At 39.0% G+C, this 15,716-nt stretch overlaps 1 protein-coding gene across 8 annotated transcripts in view; it reads left to right on the top strand.

The window, feature by feature from the left end:
• Positions 1 to 15,716, top strand: part of LOC134211005 (tetraspanin-18) — a 133,973-nt gene that overhangs the window by 101,911 nt on the left and 16,346 nt on the right. For all 8 annotated transcript variants that reach the window (XM_062687516.1, XM_062687512.1, XM_062687510.1 and 5 more), the window contains exons 4-5: positions 1,789 to 1,950; positions 2,124 to 2,222. In XM_062687516.1, the coding sequence (XP_062543500.1) occupies positions 1,885 to 1,950; positions 2,124 to 2,222 (165 nt within the window). In that variant the 5' untranslated portion in view covers positions 1,789 to 1,884. The remainder of the gene's footprint in view (positions 1 to 1,788; positions 1,951 to 2,123; positions 2,223 to 15,716) is intronic.

Raw genomic sequence — 15,716 nt, 5'->3', positions numbered from 1 at the left:
TCCTGCCGAGAAATGGCAGACGTCCGGTATACTGGTGGAGTCCCGAGATTGAGCTCTTCGATCAACCTGCCTCAAGGCTAAACGAAGGATGCAACGTGCCCGCACCGAGGATGAAAGAGCGTACCGCCATGAAGTGTTTCCAGCTGTGAAACTGACCTTTAACAAGGCCATCAAGAGCAGTAAGAGAGCGTGTTTCGACAACCTATGCGAAGGAGCCAATGCGAATCCGTGGGGTGACACCTACAAAATAATCATGGCCAAGACCAAAGGGAGGTCTTCACCCCCCGAACGGTCCCCGGATAGGTTGGCGAGGATTGTCGAGGTCCTCTTCCCGTCCCGAGCCACAAGTCCCTAGCCTCCTGCACCGCAAGGCAATGTGGGTGCGGCCGAAATGGTGGCTCCGGTGACGAACGAAGAGTTACTCGCTCCGCAAGGTTCAATACTGGGCCCGGTATTATAGAATCTTATGTATGACGGAGTTCTGAAGCTAAAGCTCCCTCCTGGTGTTAAGATCGTCGGCTTCGCCGATGACGTAACCTTGGAGGCCTATGGGGAGTCAATTCTCGAGGTAGAACTGACCACAGCACACACGATCAGCACGGTGGCGGATTGGATGAGCGCTGGAGGCCTGGAGATCGCTCAACATAAGACGGAGATGGTTATTGTCAACAACCGCAAGTGCAGTGATCCACGTGGGTGAAGTTGCGATCGTATCAAAGCAGATTTTGAAGCTCCTTGGGGTAGTAATAGACGACAATCTGTCCTTCGCCAGTGTGTGTGTGCGCCAGTAGACGTAGGCTACTGGAAGGCGTTGCAGTATCTATTCTTAGGTACGGTGGCCCGTCCTGAGCGAGAGCTCTGGGGTAACCAGTTACATGCGGAACCTTGAGGGCACGTACCAGGAAATACACACTAAAACATACCTTGGGTCCTCCCGGAACTGCCTTTCGATGCTACTTCGGAAGGTGGATTCTTTGCGCTTTCAGCATGCTTTTTAAGTTGGTGGACTTTGCGCTTTTCCGTTCAGGTTTTCGACTTTCCGTTTGAATCCTTAGTTAATTCTTGTTAATTCTGAGCTCTGGTCAAATTTTCAGCGAAACCGATCAAATTGAAACCGAGATCTGGATCTGCTGACCACTACGACCTAGTCCCTGGCGGTGATTCTAGCCTACTCCGATAACCGGTTTTCAGTGCTCTTTAGCCAACCAGCTCGCAGCTTAATCATTGACCCATCCAGCTCCCGCCTCAATCGTCAACGACATGGATATCCTTGGAGGTGTGGATTGTATTTTAGAGGTGTGAGCTCGGTACCCACCGGTAGACAGTGGATATTTTTGCATATTTAATATATAATCCCCTCCTCAAAACACATGTTTTCGGTCTTCAGTATTGTTTTCCACATATGTAGTAAAAGTAAGACGAAAGTCGATAGCCTAAACTTGTAAAGAGTACTTGGCGGCAATCAGCCGCATACACGCTAGAAATGGACAACTCAATATTGAGTCGAATACGACTCATTTTCATTAAACAATACACCTAATAAAGAATACACGGAGTATTCAACAATAGGGGAGGATTTTAGCCGTTCAACATTTCGCGAATTAACTCAAGAGATTTCTAATATGACAATCTCCATTTCACCCAATACATTTTAATGCCCATCTTGATGCCCTTTTCACCTTTCTAAAGATCACATTAAACCAATTAGAAAACCGCTTCCAAAGGCCACTAATTGCTCATCGTTTCTAATCATGGACCTTTTCGCATTTTTCTTTCCCTCATTCACAGATCAAAGTGCAACTTCATTGCTACCGTCGCCGCTGCTGTTGCCGCAAATAGCCAGCATCGCCAGAGGCGGAAAAACGACACCGGCTTTCTCGCGCCATGGGGTGCGACTGCGAATCATGCATAGCGAAAACGCTACTATCAGTGTTCAATTTCGTGTTCTTCGTAAGTATTGGAGGCATCGATCGTTCGGTTGGGCGCGATACCTCCGACTTTAGATGCGCGATACTGACCCATAAAACGACTAAACAAAGACCCTTCCGAGCGAGCGAAGCATTCACTCACGTTGCACCTGCAAGGTTCACGATGAGTTATTCGTCTAAATCTTTTATCTCTAGGTTCTGGGATCCATTGTTCTAGGTGTGGGATTATGGCTTGTGGCCGACAAATCATCATTCATAGCGCTATTGAAAATGGTTGAAAGTGATCAGCTGGAGGTGAGTAGCGTGGTATGATATTATCTTATACTATATGATAATTTTTGCGTCGACCGTCGCTTGAGCATAGTTTGAATTAATCATAGGTACCTATGTATATATATTTTTATTTATTAACAATTGTTATCTATTGACAAGATTTTTCAAGATTATTCTCATTATTGGAACATTATGTTCAAAAGTATTTCAGAACTAAAAACAAAAAAGGTAGTTCTGCGGTAATACACCTATCTGTTGCAAGCAACATTTCAGCTTTGATGGTAACAATGATAGCAATTTAATTCCAATGCAATTAATTAAGATTCAATCGATATATAGATTATAGCATATAGATTATAGAAATACTACAAGCTCTACGAACGAACCATCATAGGGGGGCAGCAGCGGATGTATTGTTTTGTAATATCCATATTTGTTCAATTTACATATTTGAACTTGGATTAGCGTTTGACTGAGTTATTGATTTTATGGGAATGGTAGTTATACTCGTCTTATCTTTCTCGTAGTTTACATGGAAGAAATGAACTACCCAATAGTGAGTTCAATCCATCCTACTTCGACATTGCATGCGGGAAGCCAAGTTCAAGCATATGATTGAAATTTCTTAAGTTTCATATTAAAAATATACTTACCTACTTTAGGGCTTATCCACCTAGCGTGCCTAACTCGCGCATGTTCATAAAACCACTCGGAGGCCAAAATTTCGATAGTTTTATATTTGATATAGTACAGAACGGCTATTGTTTTTACGAAATATTGTATGTTAATGCTTCGGAAAATCCATAAATTACGTTCAGGGAATCAATTTTTTTGAAATGTGCCTGCGAAACAAGCGACAAAAGAGAACCAACGACAAAGCTTTGTTTTTGTCGGAGATAATAATGACAAAGATCCGAATAATTTTGTCAGCAACAAAAAAGAAAACAATCTTGTTGCTAACTTTTCATCTCGTTATTTTGCATTATTTCTAGTGAAAACTTCGGTTTTATGCTATCATAGTTTCTGATTTTAAGGAAATATTCGAGAATCGAACAATGATTACAAAATTAGCAGCGTATTTTCCGAGATATCAGATCAAGCAAAGCAACTGATTCTTGTCATATTGTGTTCGGGTTCTGATAAAGGTTTGTCGCTAGCTGCTGTCGTATTCCAGCCGAAAACGGCTGAATGGAATCCGCCGTTGAAGAGCGGTGCGACTGTTCGTTTTAAAATTCGACAACAAACTGACGGTGCAATCTTCGTCGTTGTTACTCAACCCGAAGGCGCTACCAACACCATCTCACACTGCGGTGGCAGCAATACGCTAGCATTGCTATACCCCGCCGCGCAACCTCTCTCAGCCCCTCACAAGCTACCGATTCATTGGCACACGCTTAAATGAAGCAAAGTTCGTCAAAAAATTCAATATGTCGCTCTCCATACTCTTAAATACTCAATCATGCACAGATTCTTTCACGATAGAGATCAGTATTAGTGCATATGCAAAATTGAGAGTTCGAATCAAGTCTAATGTAAAACTTGCTACATTGTACGGTAAATTGTGGCACGCGAAATATGCGATTTCACGATTGGTATATTTGATTGCTTATGTTTAATGTACTATCCGCAATAGCAGAATCATTTCATAGTCTAGAATCACTTATACAAACTAAAATCATTAGCCGCTTACTCTGAATACTACATCTTTCTCCTTCCCTACTCTTTCATCTTTGTAAGAATATGATTTCAATTTAATAAATATTTCATTCTACAGAAAAATCATACCCAAGTTGCTTCAAAATAAATTAAAACAATTCTGAATATTGTAGTACCATCAACATCTAATTCAAAGAAGAACAAACTGGATATGTTAAGTACCGTCATATTTTTGCTAAAAACTAATAATGATTGTGGGTCACATTTTAATTTTTTTTCGGAATTCTACTAGCTCCTGCACATTTCGGAATATACAAAAAATGCCTCGGAGTCCTGCTCGGTACTCGCAAAGAGCAATCCTCTATAGAACTTGCAAACGTAGTCCTACGTCAACATTCTTAGGAGTTTTACTCACTCTGGAATAAATAAAAAAACGCCTCGGAGTCCATTTGCAAAATGTATTCCTTCATAGAAGCCACAGACTTAATCGTACGTCAACATGTCTCGGAGTTCTACTCGCTCCGGAACGAACAAAATTGTCTCGGAGTCCTGCTCTGCATTCGTGTGGTCTTCTATAGAATACCCAGACGAACATATCTTGGAGTTGCATCGGAGTCCTGCTCTGCATTCGCAAAGTATACTCTTCTATAGAATACACAAACGATGTCCTACCTCAAAATGCCTTGGAGTTCTACTCGCTCCGGAATAACCAAAAATGCTTTGGAGTCCTTCACATTCGCAAAGTGTACTCTTCCATAGAATACACAGTCGTATTCCTACGTCAAAATGCCTCGGATTTTTTACTCGCTTCGGAATGAACACAAAATGGAATAAACACAAATTTTCTCGGAGTCGTGCTCTGTATTCGTATATTGTCCTCTATAGCATACCCAGACGTAGTCCTACGTCAACATGCCTCGGAGTTCCACTCGCTCCGGAATCAACAAAAAAATGCCTCGGAGTCTGCATTCACAAAGTGTACTTCTCTATAGAATACCCAGATGCAGTCCTAAGTCAAAATGTCCCTGATGTTTACTCGCTCCGGAATGAACACAAAATGCCTTGGAGTCCTGCTTTGCATTTTCAAAGTGTACTCTTCTTTTGAATACACAGACGAACCCCTACTCCAACATGCCTCGGAGTTCTACTCGCTCCGGAATAAACACGAAAATGCCTCGGAGTCCTTCACATTCGCAAAGTGTACTCTTCTATAGAATACACAGCCGTAGTCCTACGTCTACGGAATGAACACAAAATGTCTTGGAATCCTGCTTCGCATTTGCAAAGTGGTCACAGACGTAGTTCGACGTCAACATGCCTCGGAGTTCTAATCGCATTCACAAAATAAAATTCCTCGGAGACCTGCTCGCTCCGGAATAAACAAAAAAATGCCTCGGAAACCTGCTCGTTCCGGAATAAACAAAAAATGCCTCGGAGACCTGCTCGCTCCGGAATAAACAAAAAAAATGCCTCGGAAACCTGCTCGTTCCGGAATAAACAAAAAAATGCCTCGGAGACCTGCTCGCTCCGGAATAAACAAAAAAAAAAATGCCTCGGAGACCTGCTCGCTCCGGTATCTTTTATTCTATCCTCGGGAGACCTGCTCGCTCCGGGATCATGTTTTATTAAATACTCGAAGACCTGCTCGCTTCGGTATTTTTTCTATGATTTCGGAGACCTGCTCGCTCCGAAATCCACAACATGAGAGCATACTTACCATTTAGTAACTAGCACATTAATGGATGTGGCAAGCACCATTTTCATGCGCTAGTTACAAATATAAAACCAAACACTACCGACTGCGACATGTCGTATTCCAGCCGAAAACGGCTGAATGGAATCCGCCGTTGAAGAGCGGTGCGACTGTTCGTTTTAAAATTCGACAACAAACTGACGGTGCAATCTTCGTCGTTGTTACTCAACCCGAAGGCGCTACCAACACCATCTCACACTGCGGTGGCAGCAATGCGCATTGCTATACCCCGCCGCGCAACCTCTCTCAGCCCCTCACAAGCTACCGATTCATTGGCACACGCTTAAATGAAGCAAAGTTCGTCAGAAAATTCAATATGTTGCTCTCCATACTCTTAAATACTCAATCATGCACAGATTCTTTCACGATAGAGATCAGTATTAGTGCATATGCAAAATTGAGAGTTCGAATCAAGTCTAATGTAAAACTTGCTACATTGTACGGTAAATTGTGGCACGCGAAATATGCGATTTCACGATTGGTATATTTGATTGCTTATGTTTAATGTACTATCCGCAATAGCAGAATCATTTCATAGTCTAGAATCACTTATACAAACTAAAATCATTAGCCGCTTACTCTGAATACTACAGCTGCGTTTGTCAGTGACAAACTCTGTTGATGACAAAGAGTATATTGTTAGGCGTTGCTCGAATATTGATTCCCTGATTACGTTACATTTGTAGGTGTTATATTTTGAAGATATGTTAAACATCGTACATATAGGGTGTACCAGAAAGCATAAGCACGATTCCCGAGTAGACGAAAATAGCTCAATAATATCAAATGTTAATAAGATAGCAAAATAAGATATGGACATGATTGATATAAGAGATAAAAGATCAGACGATAATATCAATATTTTGCACTAAAATATCATAAGGATATCAAGTTATGCTATTTGTAAGAAGTAATCAATATCATGTGCCATTAGTTTGTTCTTATTCATAGCATATCTTGATATTGAAATGATATTTCAGTGCAAATTTTTGATATTGTTGCCTGTTCTTTTATCTCTTATATCAATCAAGTCCATATCATGTTTTGTTATTCTATTCATGGCTTCTGCCCGGGTTTAGATGTGCTCCTATTGTTTTGAGCTAAATTTTAAATGACACGTAATTACTGAGCATATTTGTTTACGTTATAATCTGTCGTTCTGTTATTCATAAGTGCCATTTGGTTAAGTTTTCATGGGATTGCGAAGCTATTTCTTTGAAAAGCGCAAACAGAATGATACACCATTCCCAACATTCACTGAGTCAGATGGCGAAAATAGAAGATAAGAGCATCGGAGCAGTTTGCAATGCGATTCGATAGTATGGTGATGAGTTTTTATTTCATATGAACCATATGCTCGAACGGAAAATCGTTCAATCTAAAAATGGTCAAGATTTGGAAAAATCTGAGAACGTCGAAGAATAAAGCCGACCGAACAAGATACAAAACGAACTATGGACTTTCAGGAAGCAGAAGAAGAATAAAAGAAGTAAATAACATGCTGCATATGTCAGAACATGGGCCCATAAGCTGTACGATAAACTTTTGTGTGGAAAACCGTTATGCAAGGTGATGACGATGATAAACCATGAGTGAAATTTGATTAAAAGATGCTTCCACGGGACCAGTTTAACATGATCCGGCGTGCTGGTAAAGTTTTGACGATGTTGATAAGCAAGTTTATTTAGGAAAATTCTGTAAAAAAGCAATGATTTTGTAAACAATTTGAAAGTGTGTAATTCTCTCAAATCCATTTGCAACGATCGATACAATAACAGTTGATGTGTACGTTCAGGAATTCTTGTAGCGGCGGTTATTGTCCATTATCTGAAAGTATCATAACCCAGTACTATATTGGCCGGTGTTGATATCAGTCTATTACGCGATGGACACGGTAATCTGGTACAAAGCAAAAAGAGTCAAATCCGTACTCAAGGAGATGTATTCTCTACATCATTCCCCTAACTTTTTGTGCTGGTACATTTGTGAAAGGATATTAAGGAAGTGGACTCCATCATAATTTTGTAAAAAAAACTAACAGTGGGTAATGTCTGTGACATAGCCGGAAGTGGACGTAGGACCTGGGTGGTGCGGATAGAATCGATTTGGTTGTCAAACTGAAGCCAAAATTTTCTATTGTGCCGGAGCCAAACATTGAAGATTGTGGTTATGTTCGTTTCTGATCTAATATTGAGAAGTATTGTTATTTTTTTGGGAAAAAATAAAAATAAATTTTGTTTGAGTTTTGTATTCTTTGTAACAAATATTCTCACATTATATATCGAGTGGAAAAAGCACTCGTTACGAAATTTCAAGAGATTCAGCAGCTGATTGGAGCATGAATGTATGTAAACAATCGTAAAGTCATGTAGAGTCTAGCGCATTTGTGCGCTTTCATGCAGCGTGGAAAGAGAAATTCGAAGAGCGGGAAATGTTTGACAGTCAAGTAACTGCAAAATAATTTTGTTTATGGGAGTGATTTCAAAATATCCCTCTGCTCGCTTGAGCGCAGAAAAGCGGCTCTATCCGCAGTACCCAGCGTAGGACTTGGCTTGACCATACATGTAAAAATACATATTTTGCTCAGCATTATTACACGTTTCGTTACCAATCTAGAGAAAAAATATCAAAATGGAAAGCTATCAATCGATTTTCCATCTAATGTTGATTTTTTTTTTGTCATTGATGAAAGTATGTAAAAATTCTCGCTTTTCAAAAGGACCTAAGTAACATTTTTTTCATGAATTAATTTTAATAGCGCAATCAACAGAACAACATGAAAGCTTTTGATTGCAGTACTCAATGCCATAATTGCCATAAAAAAGATGAACTATAGCATAGGGAATCCGCCGAAGCTCCGCCTTTTCGATGAATAATACCATTGTAAATCAGCTGATGGCTACACCTTTACATTGATCAATAAAGCGAATGATTTCTTCATTATAGCATTACAACTTAAGCCGATGTTCCACCTCTTTGATGAATACATCACAAAACATTTGTTGGTTCTACCTTTACGTTGACCAACCAAGCAAGAATCCCCATATATTGGGCAACAGACAGCACATTCACACCATCTTGAGTTACCAAAGATGACTAACGCCTAAAAATGATTGCCAGGGGTGCGATAATTGCAAATATTACACTAATTTTACAATTTTTAAAAACATTAAATACATTTTTCAACATTGCATTTTTAAACTAAGATTCCAAAATGGGATCATGTGATGATTTCTAGCACATTATTTCGACATGTTATGTTGCACATTGAATTATACGTTTAAGCACCCCTCGCAATGTCTCTTCACTACATTGCTTGTCTTTTGTGATACCGCGACGCTACTGCGTTAACTCTTCAAATTAGCTAGAGTGGTAATAGAGTAGGTATACTTGCTGAAACACAAAATCACGTTAACCAAGAATATTCAAAAGCTTTATACCAACGTTTGAAAGTTACACAAAATTCAGTAGCTATTTACCTATTCACATCAACAAATAAATCAAATTTTAAATTGAAATATTTAGACTCAAAACAGTGACAATTTTTGGAATTCTGATGGAGAAATTTCAAAAATTTTCGTTGAGATCTTAGAATAAGAAACGCATTTTCTTTTGTCGTGAGCGAGTAAGACAGAATTTTGTAACAATTCGTCGCCATGAACGCGAATTAATAAAATTGTCACGCAAACGCTCTCTAATTAGTTGATTGTACTACATTTTTAAAATGATTCTATTGCGAAAAACTCTTTAGTAAGTATATTAGTGGTTCTGAAAAGATCCATTCACAATGTTAGATGTAAATTTCCTCTTGAGCGGTTCAACTGGGAGTTTATGATTGTTTAAAACATTATGAATCGATGTCTGCAAGAATACCAAACGCTTAACCGCTGCTGTCATCGGCCGAGAAAACTTGACCAGTAGTGTTGTCGTCGACACTCTATCGTCACACACCGCCGTGCTGCGTTTACTGTTGGCTTCTCGACAATGCCGGGCTGAAAATGCCGATGATGGTGACCTGAGAATGCTGACGATTCTGCCCTTAAAAAGGCTTAGGCTTGCGAATGCGTGGCTGAGACGATGATGCAACCGTTCACAAATTCCGACGATGCGCTGCTGTTATTGCTTTGCCTGTTTCGGTCAGATTGAGAGGAAAAATTCGCGCTGCGCTATTTTATGCCTTCCTAGCAGCCCTAGCGTGAGCTCATTCGTCGACGTCTGCACCAATCAGAACGTGGTAATGGAATGATGCAAGAATGATGCGGTACCCATATTTATAGGTTTTCGTGAATTCAATGTTTTGCTTTGAAAACAGTTTTAGGCCTATTGAAACAAGTTCTCGGATATTATCAAGCATTAATATGAAAGGCATACTTGAAAGCTGTCGATTGAGGGGTTAACTGCAGAAATCTGTTCACTAGGGTAAAAGCTATATTAACGTTTGAAATCTTTCAACACAGCGTAACGCGGCCGATTTAGAAATTTTGAAATGACACCCGGTATAGTAAAGAGAGACGTAAGTCCTACGTCAAAAGATTGAAAATGTAGGCTAAATCATTGACAAACGGTCCGTGCTAAAGCTAATGGGTACCATCTGATCAAAATCCCACTCCTTGGCGTACGATCAAAAAGGATCTCGAAAAAGTAATACTGATCTGCAGTAAAGTAAAGGACATAAAAGCGAAACAGTAATCAATTATTTCCAAAAAACAAAGTCATGTTATTTTTAAATCGTGCCTTATACTTTCTGGGACACCCTATAATTATGCATGTTACTACAAAAAATGACGATTGGGGAATGGGGATAGATCGCAACATTTTTACGTAACGTATTTTATGGATTTCACCTATTGATTTTATGGGAATGAAAAGCTTTAAGTTTAAGGACTCTATTGGTTCCAATGACGCTTACCAAAGCGACAAACTGTCAGCTATAGCAACAGTCACATCGCTTTGTTTTGGAGGAACCTGTATTATGATTCGTAATTATATCTAGACCAACATTTGAAAAGGGCGTAACAGCCAAAATTTATTCCTTCTGATTCTTTGTCTACATATATAGCTATATATGTGGACGAAGAATCAGGAGGAATAAATTTTGGCTGTTACGCCCTTTTCAAATGTTGGTCTAGATATATAAGATTACCTACATAACACTAAGATCAGTATAAAGGGCTTTGGAACAGAATGTCGAAAGACAAAAGGTCGAAGGACAAAAGGTCGACGGACAAATGGTCGAAGAGACAAAAGGTCGATGGCACAAAAGGTCGAAGGGACAAAAGGTCGAAAGGACAAAAGGTCGACGGGACAAAAGGTCGAGGGGACAAAACGTCGACGGGACAAAAGGTCGAAGCGACAAAAAGTCGAATAGACAAAAGGTCGAATGGACAAAATTTAAAAATCTTTAATTATGTATACATGAAAAATACTAAATATCACAAGTTTGAAAACATATTTCTGAAGAAAAGTCTAGCTTATTACATTTCCTAGGGATTTCTCCTTCTTTATTTCATGGGCAGTTCTTTAACCAATTTACAGTGAATATACAGCAGCCAGAGCGAGCATTGTATGATTTTGATTAGTTCTCGGGACGATGAAGCTGAATAATTAGTACTTGTTAGATCTTGTAACACGTGTCGCGTCAAGTGTATGTTTGAGTGATATACGTTGGTTTTGGTATCTTTGAATCAGTGTCGTATAATAAATTATTTCGCCAACGCGACTTCCTTTACATTACATTCCGATGTCGATCATGGAGATACAGAAGATTGTCAGTCTCTTGTATAAATGTGTGTCAAATTCATTTTCCACTTCTCATCATGTATTAGATGGGGATGTTATTGGTTTTAATTCAACGTGACGTCGTTATTGGTTTTAAATAAGAAATAAACACTGAAGCATGTACACAAAGACTGGCCTTAAGCCGTACATAACAGTTTACATTATGCACATTATTCGGTGATTCAACCGTACGAATCATTTTAATTAACACTAAAACCATTGGCGTAACTACAGGGGGCTAGGGGGGCTATAACCCCACCTAGAATCAAGTTAGCCCTTCCTAGAATTCCTACGACTTTGCATGAGTATGGCACATGTCTAGCGCTCTGATCATATCTGGGCGTAACTGCAAATAATGAATTCTTATCATCTCTCTCTACAGTGAGTTGAATATATTTTATCATGTTTCGAAGATAGAAAAAGATTTATATATCTTGGGTTAGGAATGCTAAACACGAAGGATATTACACTTCCTTTATTCTCAGCCCCACATATAATTGCTTAAGGTGAATTGCGTACGAATCTAATTTCTAAAGTAAATTACACTTTCGAAGGCACATAAAGCCAAAACACAACTTGTTTTCAGTACGCAATTGAGATAAATGTTGGAGGTGGAACAGTATTTTCATGCTGATTCGAGGCTGATTGAAAAAATAATGAAAGCAACAGACTAACAGAACAAATACTATACCTGAGATTTTTTTATGAATAAAGAAAATTCAAGTAAAATAATAAACTGCCTGTAAAATTTAGACAACATGAAAAAGACAATTGTTTAACTTGAGCAGGAGACACAGGATGATTAGGTTACCGAAGAATTTCTAACAAATCCTGACTTTTATTTATCAGCAAATCAATCAACTCTTTAAGATTTTTATGGTTACATTGCATTGCATTCCATGTATTTTGTGCCTATGACCTCTAGCTTTCCAACATAGCCCTTAAAGATGCATGGCATTTCTAAAAGGATTGTCAAGTGAAACCTTTCGATATTGTGATAACTGAGTACAACGTATCGTATGCCTGTAACAGCATACATTTTGAAGGCATTTCTTTCTGCAGATTTCTCTAGTAAAGTTTTCAAGCGATGTTGCTGCTATTAACCGAAAACTTTGAATTTCCAATTATCTTGATAATCCGAAAAAAAATTTAATAATCCTTGAAATCCGAAAAAAGCTCGGTAAACCCTGAAATTTCAAGGAGAGGTAACTAAAATGTATAAGAAGACATGAACACCGTCTTCGACCAGAGGTCGTACAGACTGAGCCCTTAACACTTAGCATGAGACAACGGACAGGACATATAACACCCAGTGGACCAGTGGAGAATTTTTCGATCATGAAAAGTTTCCTCCTTACCGGGGGGAGATCGAACCCATACTCCCTAGCACATGCGTCTATACAATTGACGTCGCTAACCGCACGGCCATGAAGCCCACAATAACTTGAGATTATTTCTAATGGATATGTAAAACTCGAAAGTTATATGCATCTAAAGCTCTTAAGTTTTTTACGTATCAAAGTTATTGGGAATCCCACGACATTTCTAGATTTTTATGTCAGAGCTGTTCAAGTCGTCACTGGATGTATTGAAATAGCTGTTTGGTAGGCCAACTTGCGGACAGTTGAACAAAAACAATAACTTTTTTTGTGTTTGACTGTAAGAATAGAAAAAAAGTTAGCCCCCCTAGAATTTTTCCTTAGTTACGCCAATGACTAAAACATGCGTGATGTTGTATTTTGTGCAACATTAATGAAAAAATCTCTCATGGTACACAGCATGAACGATCCTGCATGAGTGTTCCAGTATGTAATCATGATTGTGCATATGCAAGCACTCGGAGTATTCGAGAGACGGGTGCTTAGGACCACCTTTGGCGGTGTACAAAAAGACGGTTTGTGGTGGCGAAGAATGAACCACGAGCTAGCCCATCTCTACGGCGAACCCAAAATCCAGAAGGTAGCTAAAGCCGGAAGGGTACGATGGGCAGGCCATGTTGCAAAAATTCCGGACTACAACCCTGCAAAGATGGTGTTCGCTTCCGATCCGGCAGGCACAAGACGGCGACACAAGATGACAGCGAGCGAGGTGGGCAGACCAAGTGCAAAACGACTTGGCGAGCGTGGGGCACATTCGAGGATGGAGAGATGTGGCCTCGAACCGTGTATTATGGCTTCAAATTGTTGATTCAGTGGTTTCTGTTTAGATGTAAACTAAATAAATGAATGAATGTGATTATGCATATTACATATTGGTGGTAGAGTTTTGTGTAGAAATTAGAGGTTATGGGTTCAAGTCAAGATTGGGCCACCTTTCTCACGAACAGTCTGTAGGTCGGCTATCTGAATCGCTCAAAAAGGTGTCTAATATTACATTTTCCTTGTACCCAGATACATAAATTCCATTATTAAGACATTTTAATTTCTTGAAAATATGGGCAAACCTGACCCTTTTTTGGCCAAGTGTCACCCCCGATGACGGTACTTACATCATAATTTTATTTGTATTGTTCGCAATACTATGGCTTTTCAATTTTAACCAATTTTGTAATTTCAACCTTTTGTCCTTTCGACATTTTGTCCTTTCGACATTTTGTCCCGTCGACCTCTTGTCCATTCGACCTTCTGTCCCTTCGACCTTTTGTCTTTCGACCTTTTGTCCTTCGACTTTTTGTCATAGATTCGTATAAAGATAACAAGAAAACTGATTTCGAAGATTTAAGAAAAGGCTAACTTTCTAAGTTTGTTTTTTTATTTACTCGTCTTTAAAATCATTAATGCATATCTCGTACACCAAGTTGTAACGAAAAGGTTATAAGTGGACTCCAAAAACAAATTTTTGATAGCAAGTCTGGAGGGCCGACTTTCATATACTGATCGACTCAGCTTGACGAATTGAGGTGGTGTCTACATTTGCTCGGCCAAACATAGAGTAGAGTGGGGCAAGAGTGCGCGTGGGGTAAGAGTACGTTTTCGATTTTTTGAAGTAATAAAAAAAGATAAACTAGCAGCACTGCATCAGTTTGACAGGTATTCTGGCGAACTATTATCATGTGTAATTGTGAACGATTTGAATAAACAACAAGGGAGATATGGAGTTAGATAACTTTCTGGTCATTTTGCTAAAAATAATTGGATTTTCCGCAACTAGTATTTCATTACCATATATACGTTCAATCAGGTGAACATTATACCATTTCGATAACCTATTATATAGCGTACTTTATGGTACAGATCACCAATCCGGTTGGTTTTCCAAGAAGTCAAAACCATTACTTGAATAATTTTTGGGACTGTGGGGTAAAAGTACGCAGAAACCAGTGGGGCAAGAGTACGCATATGAATTTTCAAGTTATGATGTCAAACCCGTATCTCCGGCCGAAATTAGACTTCTTCCAAAGCGTAAAGATTCACAACTAGGAAATAAGGGACAGAATTCGAAATTATCACAAGTTTTTAGGATAAGTTGAAGTAATTCGGTGTTAAAAAGGATTTAGCGAACAAAGCACTGAAGCGAAATAATGAAATTGTTTTAGGACTTGTTGTACACTTAAACAAAGTACGAAAACACAATTTCATTTAAATGATAATTTCATTTAATCAAAAGAAACATTCATAAATTACACAACGTTTAGCTGGGAGAGGTTGCGAGATGTGTGACGATCCATATAAATTTTAGAGGATTCACACAAATAGTGTAAGATAGGGGGGGAGGGGTGATGAAATAGCCAAATTTTACGTTACGTGATTGGTGGACTTTCTTTAAGGAAAATGCCTTTGTATACGCCACCCGAAACCTGATATATATTTTTACCTCTGTAGTTTTTTGTATATATAAAAAAAACAATGGTTTTTCGTATGAAAGTACACATTTTTAGGACCCCCTCCCCCTTTAAGAGTTACGTAATCTTTAAACATTCCCTAATATATGCTCATTATACATCAATTAAATGTTATTAACTCTTATTTGTGTTAATATATACTTAAAGCACATGATTGGATAAATGCGTACTCTTACCCCACCCGATGCGCACTTTTACCCCACCGGTGGGGTAAGAGTGCGTTTTTCACTTGTCTTGCAATAAGGGTTCTACTAAAACGAATCTCAATAATTTCAATATTTTTTCCACTGGGTAACATAAAGGAAGTGTATATGAATTATCGACACTGATTTGATATGCAGAAGCTTGCTTCATAAGGGCCACATGATCGATTGAAAACTAAGTGCGTACTCTTGCCCCACTCTACTCTAAGGATATTTTTCTGAAAATGTGGGAAATTTTCTTCAGGAATTTCTTTCGTATTTCAGTCTGGAATTATTTTATAACT

The sequence above is a fragment of the Armigeres subalbatus genome, chromosome 2 (assembly GCF_024139115.2).
Source record: "Armigeres subalbatus isolate Guangzhou_Male chromosome 2, GZ_Asu_2, whole genome shotgun sequence".
Lineage (NCBI taxonomy): Eukaryota > Metazoa > Arthropoda > Insecta > Diptera > Culicidae > Armigeres > Armigeres subalbatus.
This window is presented reverse-complemented; position numbering and strand designations above follow the sequence as displayed.